The sequence below is a fragment of the Girardinichthys multiradiatus genome, chromosome 4, assembly GCF_021462225.1.
Source record: "Girardinichthys multiradiatus isolate DD_20200921_A chromosome 4, DD_fGirMul_XY1, whole genome shotgun sequence".
In the NCBI taxonomy this organism is placed as follows: domain Eukaryota; kingdom Metazoa; phylum Chordata; class Actinopteri; order Cyprinodontiformes; family Goodeidae; genus Girardinichthys; species Girardinichthys multiradiatus.
Window position 1 is genome coordinate 33,912,850 of NC_061797.1, and position 25,719 is coordinate 33,938,568.

The 25,719-nt window shown below is 40.5% G+C and overlaps 1 protein-coding gene across 1 annotated transcript in view; it reads right to left on the reverse strand.

The window, feature by feature from the left end:
- The window catches only part of ush2a (Usher syndrome 2A (autosomal recessive, mild)), a 360,158-nt gene extending 347,010 nt beyond the window's left edge, over positions 1–13,148 (reverse strand). Inside the window, exons 1-5 of the mRNA XM_047364117.1 lie at positions 12,629–13,148; positions 11,407–12,098; positions 10,725–10,939; positions 10,003–10,221; positions 2,832–3,000 (exon numbers count right to left, since the gene is read on the reverse strand). Coding sequence (XP_047220073.1) covers positions 2,832–3,000; positions 10,003–10,221; positions 10,725–10,939; positions 11,407–11,931 — 1,128 coding nt within the window. The 5' untranslated portion in view covers positions 11,932–12,098; positions 12,629–13,148. The remainder of the gene's footprint in view (positions 1–2,831; positions 3,001–10,002; positions 10,222–10,724; positions 10,940–11,406; positions 12,099–12,628) is intronic.
- Between the last annotated feature and the right edge of the window lie 12,571 nt (positions 13,149–25,719).

Genomic DNA, 25,719 nt, shown 5'->3' on the forward strand with positions numbered 1-25,719 from the left:
AATGCAACAGCAACATGCTACTACTTCAAAGCAAGAATGGCACCTGATGTACAGTCATACAGGAAGAGTATTCTTCACACACAAATGTAGACACACAGTGCCTACATTCATAAGTTTGGGCTCTCCATTCATAAAGTTAACAGCAGAAACTTGATGTGGTGTCATTCACACTCTGCAGCAGACCTTTAAAAAAGGGATATTACTGCTATTATTACTGCTATGCTAGTTTTGCAATGGATATCAAGCTGTTGAGCATTTTGCAATGTTCAAATTTGGTAAAATTCTTCAGCAAATTCCCTGAAAGGTTTAGAGACTTTATGTGGAATAAAACATTTCTATTTCTAAATAACAAAGCTTTATTAGAGTGCAAATTTGAATTATTAAACCTTTATAAATACATTAACTGTGTTTGTTCAAGGGTAAATGCAAGCATAAAAAAAATCAATAGAAACTGCAAAATAAAACTGCTTAAGCAATACAGTTAACAGTTAATGTACGTAATCTTCAACATGGAAACCACTGTAGTCCTTATGTGGTTTTTTGGGTTTGTTAATAAACAACCTTCAAAAAAAAAAAAAAAAAAAAAAAAAAAAACTTTATAGAGTAAACATTTTACTATGTGTGGTGCAGAACTCTTTATTTTAAAAGAACACATTTATTTTTAGTATTCTTATTTAGAACATGTATGGAGTTCATTAATATAAAAGAGTGGAAAGATTGAAAGTAATTTTTTGCAAACATTTACTATTTAATGTTTTTTAGAAAAATGCACTGAAGGATTAGACCTGCATTAGCTGACTGCACTTAACTACGCTGAGCCTACTCCCTCACTTCCCCCATCTTTCCTCCTCTGTCAGTCCTTTCTCCCTCAGGCTGCGTTTTCCTCCGTTGTTCTCTACATCGTTACCATAATCAGATAAGACAACTACCTAGGGAGCACCAGCATCCCTACAGCACCTTGCTTCTGGCACCTTGAGTTTGTGTGTGTGTGTGTGTGTGTGTGTGTGTGTGTGTGTGTGTGTGAGAGAGAGAGAGAGAAATGCTCCTGGCACTTGGAAATCGGTATTCCTTTTGACTGTCTTTTTTTTGTGTTTTGATCTGTACAAACTGGCAGATGACTGGTGTGTGCATGTGTGTGTGTGTGTCTATATGTGGATAGGGAGGGTTTCTACTTCACTCCTTAGAGTAATATCTGCATTGTGGTTGACAGACTGCTACAAATTACCAGTGAGGGGTGAGTTTGTGTCAGTGTATTTATGTGACAGAGCAAGTACAGAAGTGTGTGTGCATGCATGAGTGATATGAGTACACGAATAGTGTTTGTGTGTCAAGGATAATTATAATCTTTTTCTGAATGGTCAAAACTGATCACATCTCCATACCATTACAGACTGATGTACAGAAAGACACAACCAGACAAAGCATCAAAACACCTCAAAGCTACACAAATGCAACACACTTCAAGAAAAACGCCTAAAAGCCTCACTCCATGTCTCGTCTGAACTGGCACATCGAGCAGTGTGCTATGCATAGGCACATATGACAACTTTATCCCTAGAAGGGATTTTGCATACTGTACATACACTGTCTACAATCTGAGCCATCAGCAACACTGCATTTAGCCAACAACAGGTTGGGCTGCCACATTTTTCAAACATCAACACCCATCAGCATACTGTAAACTAAGGTGTCAAGTTAGATTCTCTGCTCTGGCAAAATAATGCTGCTGAGAGTTGAAATGATGCTGCAAATTGCTGAGTTTTCACACAGGAGCTCGATTTTTAAACAAATCACAAAAGAGAGCTAGTTCATGCTCACACAGAGATTTTCATTTCTCTAAACCTATGTAGCACAAGTTATATAAAAAGAGGAAATGGTCCACTTAAAAAGTATTGGAGTGCTAAACTGAGTTTTGCTAAATATTAAATGCAACAGTTAAATTGAGAACTTGAGTATTTATGTAATGTAGTGTGATCACTGGTTATGTAACAGGAAGGGACTACAACAAATACTTTTACACAAAATGAAACAGTGTCTTAAAATATGGGTCAGTTCAAAATGACAAAAAGCAAGAAGATAATTTAGATTACAGGCATCTAAAAATGACAAGGCTCCTCAAGGTAACCCGTTTGTCTGGGTTGTATCTTGGCTGTTACCCATGATGATGAAAGAGTGAGACTGTCCAGTGGAAAAATCTGTAAAATGATCCACTTCACCAGAAACCAGAATAACACACACAGGGATTCATTTAGGCTTCAAAATTCTCTCCACTTCACTAGCTGCCATTTAAGAGTGATGAAGGCTAGTGAAAGACTTTTTTGTCCATGAAGGCCTTGTATTACTGACTTCCAACGACCTACAACATTTCAAGTTGATATACACCACTTAAGTTAAGCGGGGTAGATGAAAAAAAAAAACAAAAAACAAACGTGATAAAAAAATATTTGAAACTTGAAACTTTAAAGAGAGATATGTGAAACGCATGACAAAGGTTGATGCTATGAGGAAAGACTATGGCACTGCAGGAAGAGGAAGACAAATTATTTACCTCTCTGTACTGCTGATTATAGAGAAAATGCTGTGCTCTTTCTTCAGCTTATTTGTTTTTTCCTAAAATGCAACAGCAAACTGAGAGTCACGTTACCTAACATGTTTCTTTTTCTGGTTGATGCATTAAATAAACTGGAATAAAAACACCCTTATCAAATTTATTAGTATTAAATACAATACTCCATAATGGCTACTTTATTATTGGCTACAATTAAACCTTCGAGTCTGAACTTCCAATCCAGTGTCATAATATTGATCCTCAAACTATTTAGATTTCTCACCTGCAAAGTAAGATGTGTCCACCTGTTTAGCAGTAGCCGGCCCTCTGTTCTGAAGCTTACCATCAGAGAGGTTGGATTGTTGGTTTGACCATATCTGAAGGTTACAGCCCGCTCAGACGCTGTCAGAGAAAAAACCAAATGCTTCTCTGAGCTCTTCTCCAGTACCGTCCTACAAGAAAGCATACACAGTAAATTAGAAATAAATTTAAATATTTCAAAATTTAACGGTCTACAAACAGCGGCTTAAAATTCATCTAAGCAGAATTAACATGACCTAAAACCAGAAAACACAAACCCACTGAAGCTGAGCACTAGTGCATCTAGCCCCTCATTTTGACATTTTCCCACTGAATCTCAATATTTTACACGACCGCGAGGGTTTCAATGTTGCACCGTGCACATACATGCACAACCGCTACGTGTCATATTAACCACCTTCACTGATGTTTTATAGGAAATCATGGCTTTTATGAACCCAGGGCAGCATACCCAATAAATCACAGAATACTATAGATGGATTCATGAGAAAAAGAGCTTTTAAATTTACAATAGACAGTGAGCCCATGCAGACTTGCATATGCATGTGTACATCATTCAAATGTTTTCAGCACTAAACAATGAATTACCAATATATACATTTCTCACAGGTAAAAGCCAGTTGCTTAAATTCTTCAAAAGCAGAATGGGTAAAGGATGATGTAAAATCATACATATATATACATACATATACACGTATATATATATATATACACATATATAATATATATATATATATATATATATATATATATATATATAAGCATAGTTTTGTTTCCTGTGAAGTTTAAAGTATTCCCACACTTTGGACATTTTCTATAATCACTTTCTTTCTTTCTACTTTTCTGTGTTTTTTTGTTTTCTTTTTACCCCCGCTCTGTAGCTGATAACTACACTTGGCATATCAGGCTATCATTTGCAGAAGAGTGTGTGTTCAATAAAAATAGTCACATGGTCGAAACACAGTGCACCAAATAGTTAAACAGAATTTAACAAAGCCTCGTGGGAGATAATTAGCCTTGAGGAATTTTAGTTATTGAGGTATTCAAATCATTCAAGGAATCGTTTCAGCCCTAGTTAATTTCTAATTCGCTAAATACTTGTTTGTACACACTACTGAAGTGTAATTGAAGTCCAGGTCCTCCAGACATTGGGACCTTTATATCCAACAATGAACATGTGGCCAAATACTCATTGGCCATATATATTTATTCATTTGCTATAGCAACTGCACACGATTGGCTATCCGGCTGCACCGCTGGGGCACTCTTAACAGTGCCCCATGATAGAAGTATACCAGTCTGTCTGTGGGAATTCTCTGGTGAATCAATATCAATAGGAGGGAAATGTAGTTCATATATATTTCATATTACATAGAGGTACACCTTAGTCAGTAAAACTGAGATAGACAGACTGACATCAGAAATATAAATTTACTATATATTTACATTTCCCCGTTTTATCAGGGAGGGAGGCGCCACCTATGGGCCGGCCACAACTGAGTCTTACCTATCATTGTGTTGCCAACTGACCCAGACTAAAAGACCATTTAGAGGCTCAGGAAGCCTTTGCAGGTTTTGAATAAATTAGCTGATTGTATACACAGTGCCACAGTTCGTAGCACTGTTGCCTTGCAGCAAGAAGGTCCTGGGTTCTACTCCTGGCCAGGGGTCTTTCTGCATGGAGTTTGCATGTTCCCCATGTGCATGCATGGGTTCTCACCGGGTACTCCTGCTTCCTCCTACAGTCCGAAAACATGACTGTTAGGTAAATTGGTCTCTCTAAATTGCTCTTAGGTATGAATGAGTGTGTGCGTGGTTGTTTGTCCTGTACGTCTCTGTGTTGCCCTGCAATGGATTGGCGACTGCTAAATTTTGGGTTTTCATGATCTGTAAGCCATAATAATGATCGTGACAAGAAATAAATGTCTGAAATATTTCACTATGTGTGATGAAACCATATAATTTATGAGTTTCACGTTCTAAAATGAGTGATAAATATAGAACTTTCATTATATTTTAGTGCTGGAAACCCTTAGGATCATTTTACTTTAGGTGTGATTTTACTCTTGAGTTAGTACTTTAGTTTTTCCCACTGGTCTAGCTACCTTCCCCATGATAACTTTCTTCAACCTAATGAGATTATAAAACAATGTAAAACAGTAAATAAAGGAACTCTGAACAAACCTCCCCATTTCTATAATTGTTTTCATCGCAGACTTGTTGAACACATAATTTGGGGGAGTTGACCAGACAAAAAAAAAAAACTTGACAGCAGGACAATCCAAGATGGCAGTAAAAAGAAAGTTAATAGGGTGTACAAACTAAAATAAAAATCCCTAAACATGATAAAACAATCAGCTTCTGAGAGTACAGTGTTGATGTAATAAATAGCATGGGTTGTAAGAACAGGTGGTTAGCTCTGTCCATTGTTCAAATGAGGGGATGTGAAATCACAGAGGGAGAGACAAACAAAAAAAAAACAAAAAAAAACTGAGGAGCGATGGACAGAGGTGGAGACAGAGACCTCCTTTCATCTGGCTTCTTTGATGGCAGCCATGATCATCTGTACAACAAAAGATGGATGGGCAACAATGGCAAGAATAACAGGGGCAGAGAAAGTGAGTGAGTGAGTGAGAGGGGAGATATGACTCTACTGAGACGCATTCAGCCACACAGGTGTCATGTTCGGTAGGCCAAGACAACAAGAGTTTTCCATCATCCGACTTCACAGACAAATGACTTCCTAAACACACTGAGAAATATCTCGCGATCTGACAATCCCATTTAAATTTCTCTAACAGCAATAACATCCAGTACATGACCAGATCATGTAACCATTAATGTGTTGTGCCTGAGCTTCATGCAAACTTGATGCTTCTCTTAAGTCATACCCGCAGATATTTTCAGCAAAAAAGCCGATATAAATGCATACACACAATGTTAGATAAGTGAAGTGAAAAAAACTGCTTGTAAAAAACACATCAAATACACAAATAGATGTGATTCCTTGATTGTCTACACTGCACATAAATGTATGCTCAACTTGCAACTTACCATCTTTATCAAACCGCAGTTACTTAATTCAGCTCATCAGAATAAAACCTACATTTGTCATTAAACCTGAATTAGTGAAAACGGTGTTGTTTGAAAATAACATTTATATGAATAAAAACATAACTAGTGAAATTATTAAAGTTCTGGAGATCTTTCCCAAGAAATAAAACAAGAATATGATGAACTCTTAGGCCCATTAATTCTGATTATGTAACATAGAACCAGAACAAAAATTCCCAGTATCTAAATACAAAAAAGCAAACACTGTCACCAAAATTCCACAAAAAGTTTCAAATGACAATCCTATTGAAAAATACCTAAACAAAAAGACACGTTTTAAAACAAGCAGAATTGAGTGTTCAAGAAACCCAACATTAGTCAGAAATGGCAAGTTTGAGACAAAGACTCAAGTCGTAAAAATAAAAGACTTCAGACTCAAGTTAGACTCGACATAGCTTTAGAAAATTGTTTCCCAATATTATAAAAAATTATCCAGCCCACAGTGAGGAGAAAAAAAACCCTCTGAACTCTAATTCATCACAATCGCAATACATCACAAAGGAGTGGACATTATGAAGAGAGAGATAAACAGGTGCTAGGTTATTAGATAAAAAAGCATTTTTTTTTTCATTTATTCAGAAATTCAACATGGGCGGCACTATGCAGGGCAGTTACCTTGCTCTCGCAGCGTACTGTGTGGGGGGGGATGACGCGGCAGGTGTGGTTGGAGCTGGGGGCCATGTGAGGGGCTCGCGCCGTGCGGATGTGTTTTCATCGGCCTTTCATGGGTGGAGATCTTCTGCAAGTGTGTGCCCCTGTGGTAAGGGGATTCATGGAATTTGTGTTCAGGGGCATGACTTCGATCTCTGTGTCCTGGTTGGGGGTGGCCCGGTGAGGAGATTCATGTTGGGGTATCGGTACCTGGACCTGGGAGCATAGAGTTTGTATGGGTGTGAGTGAGTGTACGGCATCTATTATTGTGTGTCTTTACGATGAGTGTGTGGGTGTTTGTCTGTGTATACGTGAGGGTAGGAACATGTGATTGGGACTGCGTGTGCTACGTTTCTGTCAGGTTGGGTCTTGGACTGCCCCCCCCTTCTGGATCATCTTAGGTCCCCCATCAAATCTGGGGTCTATTTCCCCCTGGTCACACTCCCCGGCGGTGCATTGGTGGATCTTGGTGTCCGGGGTTGGGTTCTGGCTCACTCCCGGTGGCTGCATGGCGGGACCTGATTCCCCTGACTCTGTTGGACCTCTGCTAGGAGGACTCAGCTCTGGTTCCATGCCTGGATCTGCTCTGGCATACCTGGCAGTTGGCCGGACCTGTGGGCTTGTCCTTGCAGCTCCCTGGGGCTTCAGCGCTGTGGCTGCTGGGTGGTGCACCCAGGGCTCCCCTCTGCTCTTCCCTGGGGTGCGAAGGGAGACTCGGGTCCTGGGGGGGCAGGTCTGTGGCTCCAAACTCTTCTGTCTCCGCCTCAAGTCCTGGGGGGCAGGTCTGTGACTTCTCACCCAGCTGTTAAAATATTCTCATGGAGAAAATGTATATACACAAGTGCGCTTACACATACACTCACAGGTGTTTGGATTCAGGTATTTACAGATGCACAGATATAGTTTATTTTTATTGCATTTGAAACAATCCCAAAGCAATTTCTAATAAAGTTTATTATATATATATCAAGCGGTCCATTATAGCGAAAACCATAATGCTCCACTGGTGACAGTAAACATGCTGGGCTTCTTCTTGGCACTCGGACAACAATTCTGAGTGCCACTCTGCCGGACAGGACACATTAAAACATATGAAATTCAACCTAGCAGGTTTTGATCTCTTAACATTTTTCTCAGCGCATAAATGCCTATTTATATTTCTAAAATGGCAAATATTACATTTGATTAATTTTCAAAATACTAAAGTAGCCTTTAGCAGTTAAATGTTAAATGATTAAAACATAATTTAATAAATATAAAAGAATTTAAAAGGTAGTTAAATGTTTGTGTGGTAATTTAGACCTAGGGACAAACAGAACAAGTTTGGAATCCTAACCTACCCCTTTGCAGGGTTACAGCTACAGTAGATATAGTGGATTTGACTAGGAAATGTTTTTTTCAGTTGTTAAAGACTTGAATTTGACTTGGGGCAAGAGACTTGATTTGGAAAAACTGACTTGTGAACATCTCAGATTGCTGTATGAAAATAGATATGGTTGCCAATAAAAGTCAACAGATCTCTTTTGTACATGTATTCGCCTTGTCTATACACTGGTTGGTGTATGTGATTGAAAGCTGATCTAAGCCTCTGTAACCATGCACCACACTGGCAAGGCCTGGAACATACTGGCACAGTCTCTCTCACTTTCTCCAACACTCAAAGAGTCTAAGTAGGACATGACAGCTTGTTGTTTCCTGATGGTGAAGCTGACCTGAACAGGCATGACATATTCTTTGTGAGATCAGCTTGTCACGGTTTTCCCTTTCACAAACATCTACAAAATAGTAAAGTGCTATTTTGATACTTCACAATATCTTGAAATGTATGCTGGTAAATGAAAGGATGTGTTTTACATGCGTCTAAACATGAGGAAATTATGTGCATTTGTGAAACATCAAGTGCTGTTACATATTTAAAGTTTGCGTGTCCCTTTTTATGTGCCCTTATGTAATACAGTGTAAGATGACATTTTTTTTAATTCACAATGTTCTATGACTTATCAGTTCAAGCATTCAGGATACAGATGTGAGTGAATCATCATTGATGAAGATGGTGCATCTGCACAGCACAGAAAGAGATTAAGTGTTATTGGTTCATTACTGGGACATTTCAGTTGCACTTGTGTCCATTTCATAGCAGTGGCACGTGTACAGTATAAGGCACTGCTGGAACAATATTTACTAAAAGCTGTATATACTCATATGCCACTGAAATGCATGGCAAATGATGCAATACTGTGGTAAGGTGTTCACCTGCAGCAGATAACTATCTCAAAATCTTTACTTCGATGGAATATAAGTGGAGATAAGTCTTTCAGCTCTCAGCTTTTCAGAGCAGGGCCAGAAACAAAGCAGACTTCTACTACTTTACAATATCTCTAATCTCAAATGGTAAACCACCTCAAGCAAAAATGTTTTATAAAGCTTTAAACCTCATTTACAAAAATACAAACAAAAAAAAATGGCATGTCAAGGTCTGTTACAGATACCTTCCACCAACAAATACTTAAAAGACATAACCTTTTACTGGATATCCAGCTATAGTAAAGGTGGTCTTGAGTCATAACCTCTAAACACAACGCCAGTTGAAAATATCTGAACTATCCTTACAACTGGCTACTCTATTTTTACACCTGTAAAATAAACAGACAAATAAAAGGCCGAAAGGTAGGCATATTATAACCTACTAAAAGGACTCAAAAACATTTCAGTGTTTTGCGTCACTAGAACAGTCTTTTAAGATTTAAATGAACAGAGAAACTAAGTGAAAAGAATAAAATCATCCTTGTTGGTAAATCTGACCAGTAGGTTTGTATAATTCACCAATATAAGGATGACGGGCTTTTTACATTAAATGAACCTTCATAGTTTCAGGTTACAATTTATTCATGATTCTTTGCATTTACTTTTTTATGTAGGCCATTTCTCCATAAGGGATAGGATTTTATTAGACAACAGCTCTGGCCATGGCTGTTACACTGTCTAGCTATCTGATAGTTGATTCAAAATGTCAACTGATGCAGTTTACCTTTCAACAAAACACTCCTTTATGTCAAAGTGGCACACTGATTTGTCAGTTTAGAGGGGAGGACGTACTTAAAGTCATGTATCTTCCAAAAGCAACCCTCTGATATCCAATATGTTGGAAACATAGTCACTTGGCAATGCCAGCTTAATTATCTAGAGACATTTAGTTTTTTTAAAAAAAGCTTTTGAACACTTCTTTCTTTTATTCAACACAGGAAATTTTTTCAGTTGCTAATAAACAACAGCAAATATTTGAATCCATTCAAATAAAGCCTGGGACATTAATTTATGTATCTGACAAATATTTCAGGTTATCTAAATTTATGAAACATATAACTCACATCTCCCCAGTAGAGCTTGGTTTTAACCACACTGCCAAGGTGAGGGAACCACGTGGTCCTATTGCCTGTGAAGGAGGAGTGACCAGACATCCATCTCTGCTGGGTTGAAACAGTATACCATCAGGTCCAGCAAAAAGTCCATCTGAACTTGTTTTGCTTTCAGCCTCTGTCTGAGTCCCAGGATGAGTGTCAACAGTGTCTTCAGTTACACACGTACTCCTGGTAGAAATAAGTTTACACGTGTCAATACAGGCACCTTAAAAAAGGTTTTATTTCCACAAGCAGCTAAACACCCTTTTTATTTAATGCTTTTTTGTGATGATTTTATTGATTGTACCATTTTTGTCTCTATAATCCCTTTTTATTCTCCTCTTTTGCAGTGCTTTACAACTACGAGTTGTACGTACAAACAATTTAAGAGATCTATTGATGTATAAATAACTTTTATTAAACTGTAAAGCTCTGTTGAGTCAAGGGGAATTTTTTAATCAATTAATTTAATTGTAATGTACGTAAACATTTTGTATATAGCACCAGTAACAAAGTCTTGGTTCTACATAGAAAAAAGTAAAAAAGTCACGTACTAAAAAAAATATATATATATATGAATGTGAACAAAAATAATGAATATTTTGCATTTTAGAGTAGATTTGTGAGTGTATTTAAAAAGTCAGAGATCATACATAACATTGTAATAACTTCCTAAAACTTAAACCAGCTACCTGTGTGCTGCTAACAGCAGTGGGGCATAAGGTGGTGTGGAGGATCTATAGGGGCACTCCTGGACACACATTAATTGAAAACACAAATGCAGTTCATCCTGTGAGGAAGGTAACTGGCAGTAGCTGCTCTGCTCCGAAACGCCACAGGTGGAGCGAAGCGGTGAGGTTGACACAGGCTTGAAAGCTGCAATATTCTCCATTCGTGGGAAATGTCCCTGTGAGAGATGCAGAAGGTGTTAGAAAATGTTTTCTTGATGACACCAGCAGGTATAGACAGCAAGAGAATCCCTCGTAAAAAAGCTGTAATTAGAAACCACTTGGGGGGTCAGGTTTTCTTTGAATTAGTTTGTTTTTGTTGTTTGGCTATTTTCTACACAAAACACATTTTATTTGTTTAATAATAGTTCCTAAAACATAATTTTCAAAGGAACATTTTGGTATGTGTTTGTAGCCAAAATAAAAGCAATATTAAGAAAAACATTACCAAAACAATGCTTAAATAACTAGCAATAAAATCAAGTAAACACAGCCATGACATACTGGAACACCCGAGTATGACAGAAACATTTTTAAGGTTGTCACACCTGTCTTTCTCCTACTACAGATGTGTCAGTCTAATACTGTTTACAAGTAACAAGGACTAAATCACAGTGTAGGCACAGTTCTTAAAAACAATTCTTACCTGTGATGAAGCAGGTTTAGGATATACGCTTAGGAACATAAGAAGTAACCAGAACCAGACTTTATGCCACTTCAGTCTGAAGAAATTCATCTTATATTTTTCTTCATGGATGCTTTGATGTGTTAATGCAAACACAAGCTCATTCTGCACTATTTTTTCTCTTTGCAGGATTCCACTCCCGTTTTTTCCAAATGAACACATCCATGTGAGATTTGGTTCATTCTTGTTCTCTCCATTAACCAACTTAAGATATCCTTTTACATCTTTTCTGCAACTGTTGATTCCTTGTCCCATTGTTTGAAACTTCCTATGAATACTTTGTTCTTTAATATCACTCTTCTCTTTACTCATCTTTGTGTGTTTGACCCCATAATATTCTTGAATCTTTAAGGAGTCCAGCATGGTTCCAGGTTCTAGAATGTCAGACATGGATTCTGGAACATCCCCACAGGCTGAGGGATGTTCAAGAACCGGAATTTTGTTCTGAAGCCTCCCCTCACTGTTTGAATAAGTGATGACTGTCATGGTTTCATGATTCCAGGGTTACAGGGACATTTTTACAGGCCAGTGCCCCTAGGGTGAAGCTCCCAAGATTAGTCCTCTGTTACACAGTCTCTGTCCCTCAACCCCACACCTACACACTCAAGCAAACCACAACCAAAGCCTTCGCATGATAGGTAGGATTTCACAATCTGGAAAAAGAGGGGAAAAAAGAGAACTGGTCAGACCAAAATCCAACATCAGACAAATCTGAGGAGAGTGAAATGCCATGCAGGCTATTCCCCGACCAAAGCCCACACTATCATGTACAGCTTGATGGAGGCACAGCTCAACTGATACTGCTACATTGCCTCTCGCTTTTCTTCATTTTCCATTGAATTAAACATGCCCTTTTTTCTCTGGCATCTGGCCCCCAGGTTTTATCCAACTAAACAGGTTCTCAAATAAGTTTGTTGGAAATTGAGGCTTAGGCCAAAGCTCTCTTTATTACAATACTTTGCAGCTTCAATTTCACATTTTGACACACACAAAAAAAGAGGCCAGCCATGTAGTCATCTCAAGTGTTATATTACATGGCCCTGGCTCGGCTGTAAAGTCCGTTAGAAAATAGCAACGGCTCCCCTCTATCTAATAACCCATACTGTTCTCTAAGCCGAGCAAATTTACAAATCTATGCAGATACTAAAACATTCTAAATATGTAGTAGTGGCAGAATATTTACCTGTTTTGGACCCCCTGCACAAAGCTCTCTCCCCATCACATGCAGCGTCGACAAGCATTCAACTTGTTCTGGCGTGAGTCAAAGAAAGCAAGTCCCCAACAGGTTGTCCAGCACACCTGTCCGTCACCGTTAACAAATGCCGCTCCCCAAAAAGTAGTCCTTTCAAAACGTGACTAAATTACCTCGCTCGTCGTTTAAGGCTCCGAGTTTACCGAGGGATATCATGCCAGTACAACCTAAACTTGTTGAAGCTGCTATTTTTCGTCTCCCTCTTTCCTCTCTCATTCAGAACATGCGGCACGCGGTATTAAGAAGATTACCTCGTGCTGCCATCTGCCAAGGGGCGCTCGAGGCGGCAGGATACCGGGCACAAAGTAACGGTGCTGCAACGTTACACTGACTAGAACCGAGTAACGGAAACTTGAGAATCTTGGAAGCAGAATTAGAGAAAGCTGCTCGACATTTTTCCTTCAAAAACAGAACACCAAAGAGTTTTAAAACAGACAGACATTAATATGCGATTTAAATGATGACCCCCTCCCTGCGTGGTTTATAATGCTTTACCCCCCACCTACGTGGGAGGCGTCTGGGTTTCAGACAAGTGGCTCTTAGGACCAAAGAAGAAAGCTACTTCCGTCTCTAAGCAACGATAATCAGTGGCAGAAAGTCTCGAAGAAAATCATTTAATGATGTATCAGTCGCAATACAAACACTGTATCATTCTTTAAGAATGCAATTAATGCACATCCTTAAACAAACCAACATGCATCCATGAAAGTAATTATGTCTGGTTAGAAATACGCTACTCCATTCTAATTTTGGTGCCACCAAGGGGGATTTCATGGGGAGCAAAGACTCAACTCAACCCTACAAATATCCTGATACTGTAGGTCACTTCGCTTCTTAATTTCTATTTATAACCCCATTTCGTTTCTTCCTACTCCCATTTCGAACCTGAAAAGAAACTATTTTGTAGTCACATACCAACAATTGCATATAAGTTGAACTGTTATTTTTCATGAAGTATGGAGATACAATAAAAATGCTGAAATCATTTAGATAATATGGACAGACAGTTGATGTCTGATTAGTGCAATATGACAATACATGGGTAACAGTGCAGTAATGGCATGCTGCTGATTATTGGTATTTCCTGTTTTTACTGTTGGATTTTATCTAGGTAACATGCAACAAAGTTGGAAATAATTTTGTTGTGGTTAATTGCCATGGGAATAAAGCAATAAATTATTCCTATCATTTAATTAAATATTATCTGAACGCTTTACATTAAGCTTTATTTCTAATTATTATGTGATTGATCCGCTTTTCTACCAGTTGGTTCTAATGAATAATGGCAGGGTAAGGCCTCCTGATTATACTAAAGTAACCATAGGTGACCTCTAACTGGTGTCTTTTATTGGAGTCATATAACCACATTTCCTTACAGAAGACTAGTGGCTTCTCAACCAGTCAATATGCAGGAAATTGTCCAATTTCTGGGCTGGGACAAATTCCAGTGCATACGCACACACATAAAAGCAATAGAAAACTTGTTAAAAGCACAGCTGATAGGTTTTGTTTTTGGTGCTTTGACAGGGGCAAAATGACCAGCACCCATTTGTTACTCTCTCCACTAAATACACTGTAGGGTAATCAAAATAATAATCATAGGCAGTTATTAAAGAAAATGCTGTTTTTCTTATATTAGTTAATTATTAATATGCAATCTTTAACCTCCTAAGCGCAAAGGGGTTTTGTGAAGTTTGAGCTCAAAATAATATGCGCAAATCTAACTGAATATTCTGAGAATTGACATACTCTATCTAAACAATCAGTATGTTAATTATGTTTTTCAAATCTGAGTGATAATTTTGGCCTTCCTTTGCTGCTGGTTGAGTAAAACCTGGGGGGATTGCAACAAAATTTACTTTTTTTTTTTTAAGGATTGTATGAAACAATCATTAAAGCAACAGCCAGTCTTTAAATAATTCACAGGACATGTTTCCATAAATTAAGGTGTGCATTTGCAAACTGTAATGTTTCTTTTTATATTGCTTTGGAGCAATGGAATTTTTTTCCTCTCTAAAATGGCCTTTCATTTCATGTCAGCACAAGTCTTTCACTGTAGATAAAGATCCTCTTTACCAGTTTCAGCTGCCATTTTTACAAGGTCTTTAGCTTTAGTTCTGGGGTTCGATAGACATATTTTATGACAAAACATGTTTTTAAAAAATCTTTAAAAAAATATTATTCTGGCATTTAGCAAACTGAAATAATTTTGATAATTATCACTGACTTAAAACAGAAAATGATTTTGTCTGATTTAATGTAAGACACTGTCAATGTGAATGTAAATATTTGCTTTCAACTGCAATTGAAATAGCAAACCTTGTGTTTACTATTAGGATCAAAGCAACAAATGAACTCTGCACAAGACATACATCTCGTACTCATACTCGTCGTCTTCCACTTATCCGGGACCGGGTCGCGGAGGCAGCAGACTCAGCAGAGACGCCCAGACGTCTCTCTCCCCAGACACCTTCTCCAGCTCCTCCGGGGGGAGCCCAAGGTGTTCCCAGGCCAGCCGAGAGACATAGTCCCTCCAGCGTGTCCTGGGCCGTCCCCTGGGCCTCCTCCCGGTGGGACATGCCTGGAACACCTCCCGAGGAAGGCGTCCAGACGGCATCCGGTACAGATGCCCGAGCCACCTCAACTGGCTCCTCTCGATGTGGAGGAGCAGCGGTTCTACTTCGAGCCCCTCCCGAATGGCCGAGCTCCTCACCCTATCTCTAAGGGAATGCCCGGCCACCCTATGGAGGAAGCTCATTTCAGCCACTTGTATCCGGGATCTCGTTCTTTCGGTCATGACCCAAAGTTCATGGCCATAGGTGAGGGTAGGAACGTAGACCAACCGGTCAATTGAGAGCTGCGCTTTTCGGCTCAGCTCTCTCTTCACCACAACGGACCGGCACAGCGATCCCAATACTGCGGCAGCCGCACCGATCTGTCTGTCAATCTCCCGCTCCATTCTTCCCTCACTCGTGAACAAGACCCCGAGATACTTAAACTCCTCCACTTGAGGCAGGAACTCCCCTCCAACCTGAAGAGGACAAGCCACCCTTTTCCGGTCGAGAACCATGGCCTTGGACTTGGAGGAGCTGATCTTCATCCCAACCGCTTCAAACTCGGCTGCGAACCGCCCCAATGCATGCTGTAGGTCTTGGCTAGATGGGGCCAGCAGGACCACGTCATCTGCAAAAAGAAGAGATGAAATCCTCTTGTCCCCAAACCAGACCCCCTCCGGCCCTTGGCTGCACCTAGAAATCCTGTCCATAAAGGTTATGAACAGGACCGGTGACAAAGGGCAGCCCTGCCGGAGTCCAACATGCACCGGGAACAGGTCTGACTTAGTGCCGGCAATGCGAACCAAACTCCGCTTGTACAGAGATCGAATGGCCCCTAGTAAAGGGCCCCCTTTTCCATACTCCTGGAGCACCCCCCACAGGGCATCACGAGGGACACAGTCAAATGCTTTCTCCAGGTCCACAAAACACATGTGGACGGGTTGGGCAAACTCCCATGAACCCTCGAGTACCCTGTAGAGGGTATAGAGCTGGTCCAGTGTTCCACGGCCGGGACGAAAACCACACTGCTCCTCCTGAAGCCAGGGTTCGACTATCGGCCGGATTCTCCTCTCCAATACCCTGGCGTAGGCCTTACCAGGGAGGCTGAGGAGTTTGATCCCCCTGTAGTTGGAACACACCTTCCAGTCACCCTTCTTATGTAGGGGGACCACCACCCCATTCTGCCAATCCAAAGGCACTGTCCCCGTCCGCCACGCAATGTTGAAGAGGCGTGTCAACCATGACAGCCCCACAACATCCAAAGACTTGAGGTACTCAGGGCAGATCTCATCCAACCCCGAAGCCCTGCCACCGCGGAGCTTTTTAACCACCTCGGTGACTTCAGCCTGGGTGATGAAAGAGTCCAACCCCGAGTCCCCAGCCTCTGTTTCCACCAGAGAATGCGTGATGGCAGGATTGAGGAGATCCTCGAAGTACTCCTTCCACCGGCCGATAATGTCCCCAGTCGAGGTCAGCAGCTCCCCACCCCCACTGTAAACAGTGTTGGTGAAGCACTGCTTCCCCCTCCTGAGGCGCCGGACGGTTTGCCAGAACCGCTTCGGGGCCACCCGGTAGTCCTTCTCCATGGCCTCACCAAACTCCTCCCAGGTCCGAGTTTTTGCCTATGCCACCGCCCGGGCCGCGGCACACTTGGCCCCACGGTACCCGTCAGCCGACTCAGGAGTCCCACAAGCCAACCACAGCCGATAGGACTCCTTCTTCAGCTTGACAGTGTCCCTTACTGCCGGTGTCCACCACCGGGTTCGGGGATTGCTGCCGCGACAGGCACCGCAGACCTTACGGCCGCAGCTACGGGCAGCAGCATCGACAATAGATGCGGAGAACATGATCCACTCGGACTCTATGTCTCCAACATCCCTCGGAATCTGGTCAAAGCTCTCCCGGAGGTGAGAGTTGAATACATCCCTGGCCAAGGGGTCCGCCAGACGTTCCCAGCAGACCCTCACTATGCGCTTGGGCCTGCCAAGTCTGTCCGGCTTTCTCCTCCCCCAGCGGATCCAACTCACCACCAGGTGGTGATCAGTGGACAGCTCAGCCCCTCTCTTCACCCGAGTGTCCAAAACATGCGGCCGAAGGTCTGATGATACGACAACAAAGTCGATCATTGACCTCCTGCCTAGGGTATCCTGGTGCCAAGTGCACTGATGGACACCCTTATGTTTGAACATGGTGTTCATTATGGACAATCCGTGACTAGCACAGAAGTCCAATAACAAAACACCGCTCGGATTCAGATCGGGGAGGCCATTCCTCCCGATCACGCCTCTCCAGGTGTCACTGTCATTTCCCACGTGGGCGTTGAAGTCCCCCAGCCGAATAATGGAGTCCCCAGGAGGGGCACTATCCAGCACCCCTGACAGGGACGCCAAGAAGGTCGTGTACTCCGCACTACCACTCGGCCCGTAGGCTGAAATGATAGTCAGAGACCTATCCCCAACCCAAAGGCACAGGGATGCGACCCTCTCATCCACTGGGGTAAACCCCAACACGAGACGGCTGAGCTGGGGGGCGACAAGCAAACCCACCCCAGCCCGCCGCCTCTCCCCGTGGGCCACTCCAGAGTAGAAGAGAGTCCAGACCCTCTCGAGGAGATGGGTTCCAGAGCCCACGCTGTGCATGGAGGCGAGCCTGACTATTTCTAGTCGATATCTCTCGACCTCCAGCACAAGCTCAGGCTCCTTGCCCCCCAGCGAGATGACATTCCACGTCCCTAGAGCCAGCCTAAGCATCCAGGGATCGGACGCCGAGGTTTCCACCTTCGTCCGCCGCCCAATCCTCTTTGCACCGGTCCCTCACGGTTCCCCCTGCAGGTGGTGGGCCCGCTGGGGGATGGTCTCGCGTCTCTCGTTCGGGCTTGGCACGGCCGGATCCCGCGAGGAGCAACACGGCCACCAGGCACTCTCCGACAAGTCCCGACCTCAGGCCTGGCTCCAGGGTGGGACCCCGGCTCCGCCGTACCGGGCGATGTCACGTGCCTCAATTTTGTAGTCATCATGAGGGGTTCTTGAACCGCTCTTTGTCTGACCCGTATCCAAGAGCCTGTTTGCCATGGGAGACCCTACCAGGGGCATTTAAGCCCCAGAGAACACAGCCTCTAGGATCATTCGAGCACTCAAACCCCTCCACCACGTTAAGGTGGCGGTTCAAGGAGGGGAAGACATACATTTATAGGGTAAATTCTAATTATGCAGGTTTTTGCTGCATTTAAAACAGCAGTAGCCTAGGTTTTTTAAAGCTTTAAGTCTGATTGTTGTTTTAAAAAAACTGACTGAATGTAGACTGAACATTAGAAATGACTTAGAAATTCTTCCCCCCTTTAGATCTTTTCCCTCTCACATTACCCCAAATAAATCTCTCTAGATAACATTTTTACATTTGCTGTGAGAGAGGCAGGAGATCAATTCAACCCTATAGAACTTCGCTATTGAACTGTAATAATTCCTAATTTCCTTTATCTAACACACAAACAAGCAGAAACACAGGCACAAGTATACCAAAGTGTAGATTGCAATGTGTGTTCAGATTCTCTACATTTTAATTATGTAAACATTTCTACTAGTAAGACAGTTTTACTTTTGTCTGCCGACAGTTTTTTAATGTTATCATACTAATCTCGTTTGAACAGCTGCAATTTGCTTTGGTCGAACAAAGGCATTCTAACTAGGTTTTAATTAAGTGTTCCTAATGACCTTAAGGAGATTAGAGGTTCGCCTTCTAATCAATACCAGGCAGAGAGTAGCAAAGGGAGGGGAAATAAGGAGAAGGGTGGTGGCTAGGGGCTAGGATAGAGGTAGAGAGAAAAGTGGTGGGGAAAAATGAAGGTATTGGAGGAAGCAAATGAAAGCTAAATTGATGTGAAAAGAAAATAGAGTAGAAAGGAGGGGATGTGAAAACCCGAATGTGACTCATCAGTTAGTTGAAAAATATTTCACTTGAAATGTATTCATCAATTCATCTGTAGTTAAAGAAAACTGACTGTTCTCCAGGGTTTCCCATGTATTCAAAATAGTGGGCATGCCAAAAATTATTCAAGTCGAAGTTATCTTTGTCAGAGGATTTCTTTAAATTAATACAAAAGCAAACATTCAAATCCATTAACTGAGGATTTTCCTATGAAATCTTAAGGAATCGTTCTGTTTTAAACTTTCATCACGTCATTCTTATCTTTTTCCTTCTGTTTTTTGAGTGGGTGAAAACATTACACCATGGTGTCAGACTATGATCATCAAGAGCTTTGTTAGCCAAGAAGAGTTCCTCTTATCCACTCTTCACAAGACATTTGCATAGATTTGTAAGAAGTGTGTCCACAAGACAGAGAATCCAGTTATACATTGATTGTGCTAATTTATTCAGCCAGGCGTAGTCAGTTCCACAGATTGAAGAGCTATCAGAGAAACAGTTGAAAACTTGATCCGACCATTGATATTGCTTGATTTTCTAGATTACTTGTGCATGATTTATATTTCCCTAAATTGTGTTATCTAGTCTAATAACATTAAAACCAATATGGTAAATGTTGGTTGTAAATGTGTCTCTAAGTCTTTAGAGTGGCATGAATATGTATGGAGACATCTTTGCCCCTGCTGCTGATTAGAAAAAGTGGAATAAATTGGTGCGCCACTGCATTGTTTTTTCTTTTTTTAGATTAGATTTAATAAATGAAAATGCTACACACAAAGGGATGTTAGCACACATGCCAATACATAAATAATATACATACTACATAAATACAGTACATTTATATTTTGGAGGTTTTAATAATGTGTTTAAACATTTCTTTATGCAGCACGGACTGATGATACATGTACTAATACATTTAATTTTAGGGAGAAAAGGAGAGATTCTAATGCAGATTTTCTCTAAACAACACAAGATCAGACATATACATACAGGCCCAAATATATCCCCAATAATACTTGGATAAATGCCCCTTAGCAAGCTGCAGAGAGGTTTTTGCCACAATCTGTGTTGTGCTACTGTGTGTGTCTTCCTGTCTTCCCGGAGAGGCTTTGCTGGTGGGCTTGGTCTGCACACCTGTATCCAATTTTGGCTGGAGCATTTTCAAGGAGCTGCAGGACAAGCATTCTTCGCCTGATGCTCCACGTTGAGTGGTAACTCATGCCTCCGAGATATCAGTTTCCAAGTTCATGGTTGAAACTTTGTAAGTCTTTGTGCAAACATTGCAGTAACCTAAGCTCTTGTTTTTTGCTGCTCTCAGGTCATGTTGATCACAACTCCAGATTCACTTCCTTCACCTTCGGACAGAAAAACCCTGGAACCCAGCAACCAGCTGCCTCTGCAAGCTCCAACTATCCTCCAGCCTGCCCGCTCTCCAACTTTACTGGAAGCACACCTTCTGACCCTCCGGATCGCTGCCTACAGATTGTGCCCCCCCCCCTTCTACCTGGAGATGACAAGCCCGAGAGTCTGGACTAGACAACCAGAGAACGCATCCTTTGGGAGAATTAAAAGGACAGTTTTGCCTCTTGAGATAATTAAACTTTTGAAACTTACCTGTGTCCTAGAGTGATTCTGCATGTGGGTGATATGACAGTTTTAGCCATCACCAAGTCTCTAGTATAATTCAGACTGGACATTTGAACACTCCTTAGGGAAAAAAAATGACAAAGTATTTTTAAATTGGTTAGATTTCTGCCATAGACCCAGCTTTTAAGCATAGTCCATAAATTTTCATAGCATATGGGACATTTCAGCATCTTAATGTTAGCCTACTTCATCTGTTCCAATACCACCTTGGAGGTATGTTCAGTTTCACTCATCTGACCCAAACTCAAACTGGAAGATGCTCCAACACCAGTGTAAATGCTGACCAAGAAAACGGTTCCTAAATAAATACCTTCTGATACAACTAAAACTCACAGATGTCCACCAATGCCTTCTGGGTAATAAAAGGTTAGTGGTCAAATATGACAAAGATTAAGTTCTTTGTTCACAATGCTAAGAAATATTTTTAAAGGACTCAAGGTCAGGTTTGTAAACTCAATAACCCTTTCCCAGCTAGCAAACATGGGAGTAACAGCATCATGCAGGGGATCTGCATTGTCCCCGTACATCATGTGGATGGAACTACAAAAAAGCAGGACTCCTTTCAAATTCTTTAACTTCACCTCAGAGCAACAACTAGATGTTTGACACTTAGACGGAATTGGATGTTTCTAAAGGGTTGTGATCTCAAACACACATCAAACCTGGTTTGGGGTTGAGTAGAGAAGGCCAACATTAAGCCAGAAGGATGGTCCTGACCTCAACCCTGTTAAAAACAGATCTATGTTTAAAAGCCAGGTATATGTCAAGAGAGCAATCAGTTTAATTGAGCTCTACCGTTTCTGATCAGAACATTGTTGATTGACACGAAAAGCTTATGATTTTTATACAACTTGCTAAAGGACATTTATAATATTTGAGACAGTACATTCGTTTTTTATCCTGTTTAAAGTAGATTTAAACTTGTAAACCACACTCATGTTTTAAAATTCTTTGAAGTTGTTTCTTGTATCATACAATGTCCAGAAAAAAAAACAAAATTATTTTTATTGCAATGATCAATTTGTTTAAATTTCTGGCTGGCTTTGGACATTTATATATCGGGTTTTGACCCGATCTATAAAGAATCAAATGTTTAACTCCAATAAATAACATTGAAATGAAAGTTTATCACACATATGAATAAATGATCCTTAACACTCCAAAACTTGGCTTATTTGAGGAAAATTGCATGCGGGGCTTTTTGTCTGCACAAAGTACTGTAGTTTTAGTGTTAACCTTTTAACCTTACGGCACATTCTATTGTTGTAATGTCTTAAAATAAGATTCTGGTGGAATAGACTGGATTGGTAAATGCTCACAGACATACAACACAATAGGACAGAATATGTCACTTTTAGATTTAGTTTCCATATTGCCATTAGTTAGACCATGCTGGGTCTTATAACTACAAAACCAGAAACATTTCAAACTGAATTGAGGCCAATTTTATTTATGTATTTTTCACTTGTTTATCTAAATGCATATGTGGTGTGTTATTGTCAAATAGTTGGTGTTTGAGGAATCTGTTTGAGTCAGGAAAGTGTTGCGAAATCAGATTTTTGTTTTTATAAACCTATGAGTTGCAGAAGCTGTTTTTAAATAGGCTCATACATCAGCCATAGGAAACACACAACATGCATGCTTGGCAAATGTGCCATTTTGAGTCAACACATAGTATGGTGTGCTGATGTCAGTTATATTTTTGGTCCATGTCTGTTTTTTTCCCCCCAAACACTTCCATGTCACACTGCTGTCTACATGCTTTCTATTTCAGCCATTTGTTTCCCTATAATTATTCACCTATCCCTCACATCCCTTTCTCAACCGTACCACTCTTTTTTTATGCAGTCCATTTCTGTCTAGCCTCTCTGTGGCTCAAAACCCTGTAACTGCCCTCTATAACTGAATCTCTCTGAAAGTTCTTTTTTGTCCTTGTTTTATGCAGCAGTTTCTATAAATAGGTATATATATTTTAATCCATGTTCATCATTTATCCTTTTCAGCTCCAAATGAAATGCACCAGGACCCAGATATAAAAAACAATTTGGCTTTCCTTAACGTTCCAGGCTTCACACCCTCAAGACATACTGTCCATATTGTGAGTGTGTGTATGCACACAAGTGTGTGTGTGGGCACGTTTTCTGCCCCCTATTGGGGTTGAGGCCAGTGACACCCCCAGGGCTGTGCTGTTCAATCCCCTCCATGCTGCTTTTCTATAGGATTGAATTAACCTCCTGCCTCTCTTGACAATGCACATACACATATCATCATCCAGCAGCAAATTCAGAAACACATACAGATACTTTGTCTATGCCAAACACCTTTCCCCTGTCAGGGCTGCGTTGGTAGCTTGGGGCACTTTGGAAACTATCTCCACTTAAATTCTCCCCTGACAATTGGCCCATTAAATGGATACAATAATCTTGATTTATACCACACCAAAACAAAGACTGGGCAGAACATCAGTGGGTGCACAGTAAGCACAGGCAGCTAAACATGAAAAAACGGCTTTGCTGGTTATATGAAACATATCTTACTGACTTCTGACAATAACAGTACAGAATCAAAATTTAATCATTAAGTACTAATAAGTTATGCAAAAATGAATTGTATTTTGAGGAACCCATGCAAGTTTTAAATTAGGTAAAATATTTGTTGGTTTTTTTATTATACAATTTTCAATTCTTTTAGCTTTTGAATTTTCTATATAAATATTCCAGTTGGAAAAAAGGCGTTAAGTATTTTAATTCAATTCAGTTTCTAACACCAATTCACAAACACATCCCATATCCAGACAAATATAATCAAATCAACAGAATACAATCTAGTCATGTAACAGATTTAAATCCAATGACACATGTTCCAATTTGGTTCTAGTTATAGCATGATTAAGTTACATTTAGTTTGTAATAATAGTTTGTCAAAGGTTTTCTATCTAAGGAGCCAATTAGCAGCAGCCAATCTTCCTGAGCAAGCATGTGGCGACAGTGGAAATAAAGCACTCCCATGGAACTCTGCTCATCCCCAAATAGAGAAGTCGCGCTCACAAATATGTGCTCATTTCTTATCATCTCCATACAAGATATAACCATTTACCTCTCTTCCTGGTGTCATTCTGGACCATGGTCCCGATACCTGCAGAACATCACTTGTTTACATATTTTACAGAAACATCATCTTCCAAACTTCTGCGATTGTGTCTGTAATTGCTACCTGCACTTGTCAAACCAAAACCATGACATCGTGTTCTTTCTGTAGACACTGTATTTTTTTATGCATTCACTTAGAAACACTATATCTAAAATTGGATTACCTCTTTCTCTTCCCTTTTCTTACGTTATTTGTTTTGGATCATTCTGGTAATCTTTTGTTTTTCATCAAATTTATTTTGCCTGTTACTCTGATTGCCTCTTTTTATTTCGCTAACATCCCGTGTTTTGTGTCATCCAGTTCTTCATTCTCTCCCCCATCCCTCTATCATGCAAGGTGTAAAGTGGCTTTGGTGACTAGATGCATTTGTGCTGCATGTGCAAGCTATATATGAGGGTCAGCTGTCTATTTGCACTTTAATGTCTTAAGTCTATACGATGGGTCATTTATTCTCATTCTCTCCTTTCTCTGTCTCTTCTCTCTTCCCTTTTCTCTTTTTTCTTTCTGTATATACTCCTCTCTATCTCTCTCTTAGGACAGTAAATGTTTTAACTCTCCATTCTATGGGCCATTTATTAGGTTAGTGTACTTTAATAAATAGTCTGACGTGTCACTGACCATTGAATTAGTGGCACTTTAAATCCCCCAACAGTGGCTACTAGATAGATGGTAGGTTTAATATGCAGCAGACACTATTTCTCAGATACCAAATTGAAGCCAATACATACATCAATAACATGCTAGAACATTCTAGTATTTAAAGTAGTCTGTGTCATTAGAAATGTTTTTCAGTACTAAAAATGATTTCCATGATGTTAATTTCCCTCCAGTTTATATGCTACATTTATGTTTCCCCCCATCTGTGTCATGTTTGAGCATAAGCATATTTGTCCCTTTGTGGTGTTATTCTTCTTATCCATGTTACACCGAGTGTACCAGGGGAGCTGGATGCTATGAAAAGCCATTACCACTGTTAGTCTAAGATGGAAGGCCTGTGAAACTCAAGGGAATTCCACCACTGATATTAGGGAATATCTGAAGAAAAGACACGCGCGCACACACACACACACACACACACACACACACAAGGCTAGTGGTATTACTCAGATATGTAGATCTAAATACGTGAGCTTATCTATGTGTCCTTTGGAATAAGGGACGTTAAGTAGCTCCAAACCAGCCAAATAAAATATCACCCATATTATCAGTGCAAAACTGATAATCACATAGCCTAAAACAAAAATTGCCACAATTTGCAACTCGTCATGTTCAGACTGGATTAAGAGGTGAGAAATCTCATCCAGATTTTTTTTTTTTGAACCAAGTAAGCAGCCCTCTGTTTTTTGTTTTTGTTGAGTAGCACTCAGAATTGTTGTCTGAGTGCCAAGAAAAAGCCCAACAGATTTACTTTCACAAGTGGAGCATTATAGCTAACACTTTAAAGCTCTGTTTGATATTCATAAAAATAAACTTTATTAGAAACTGCTTTGGGATTATTTCAGTTGTTACGGACATGGAGACAGAAATGAAAAGGAAAAAAAAAGAAGCACGAAAGAGAGAGAGGTGGAGAAAAAAGGAAAAGGGGAGAAAAGGAGAAAAGAATGGAGGAGAGAAAGAAGGATGAAGAGAATAAAAGATAACACTCTGCTTGCTTCTACACCTGCAGAATTGTTCATATTACCAGCTTTTTTCCCAAAAAGTGCACGGTACTTATCAATGCAAGATGTATTTAGTAGTAAGTGCGGCTAA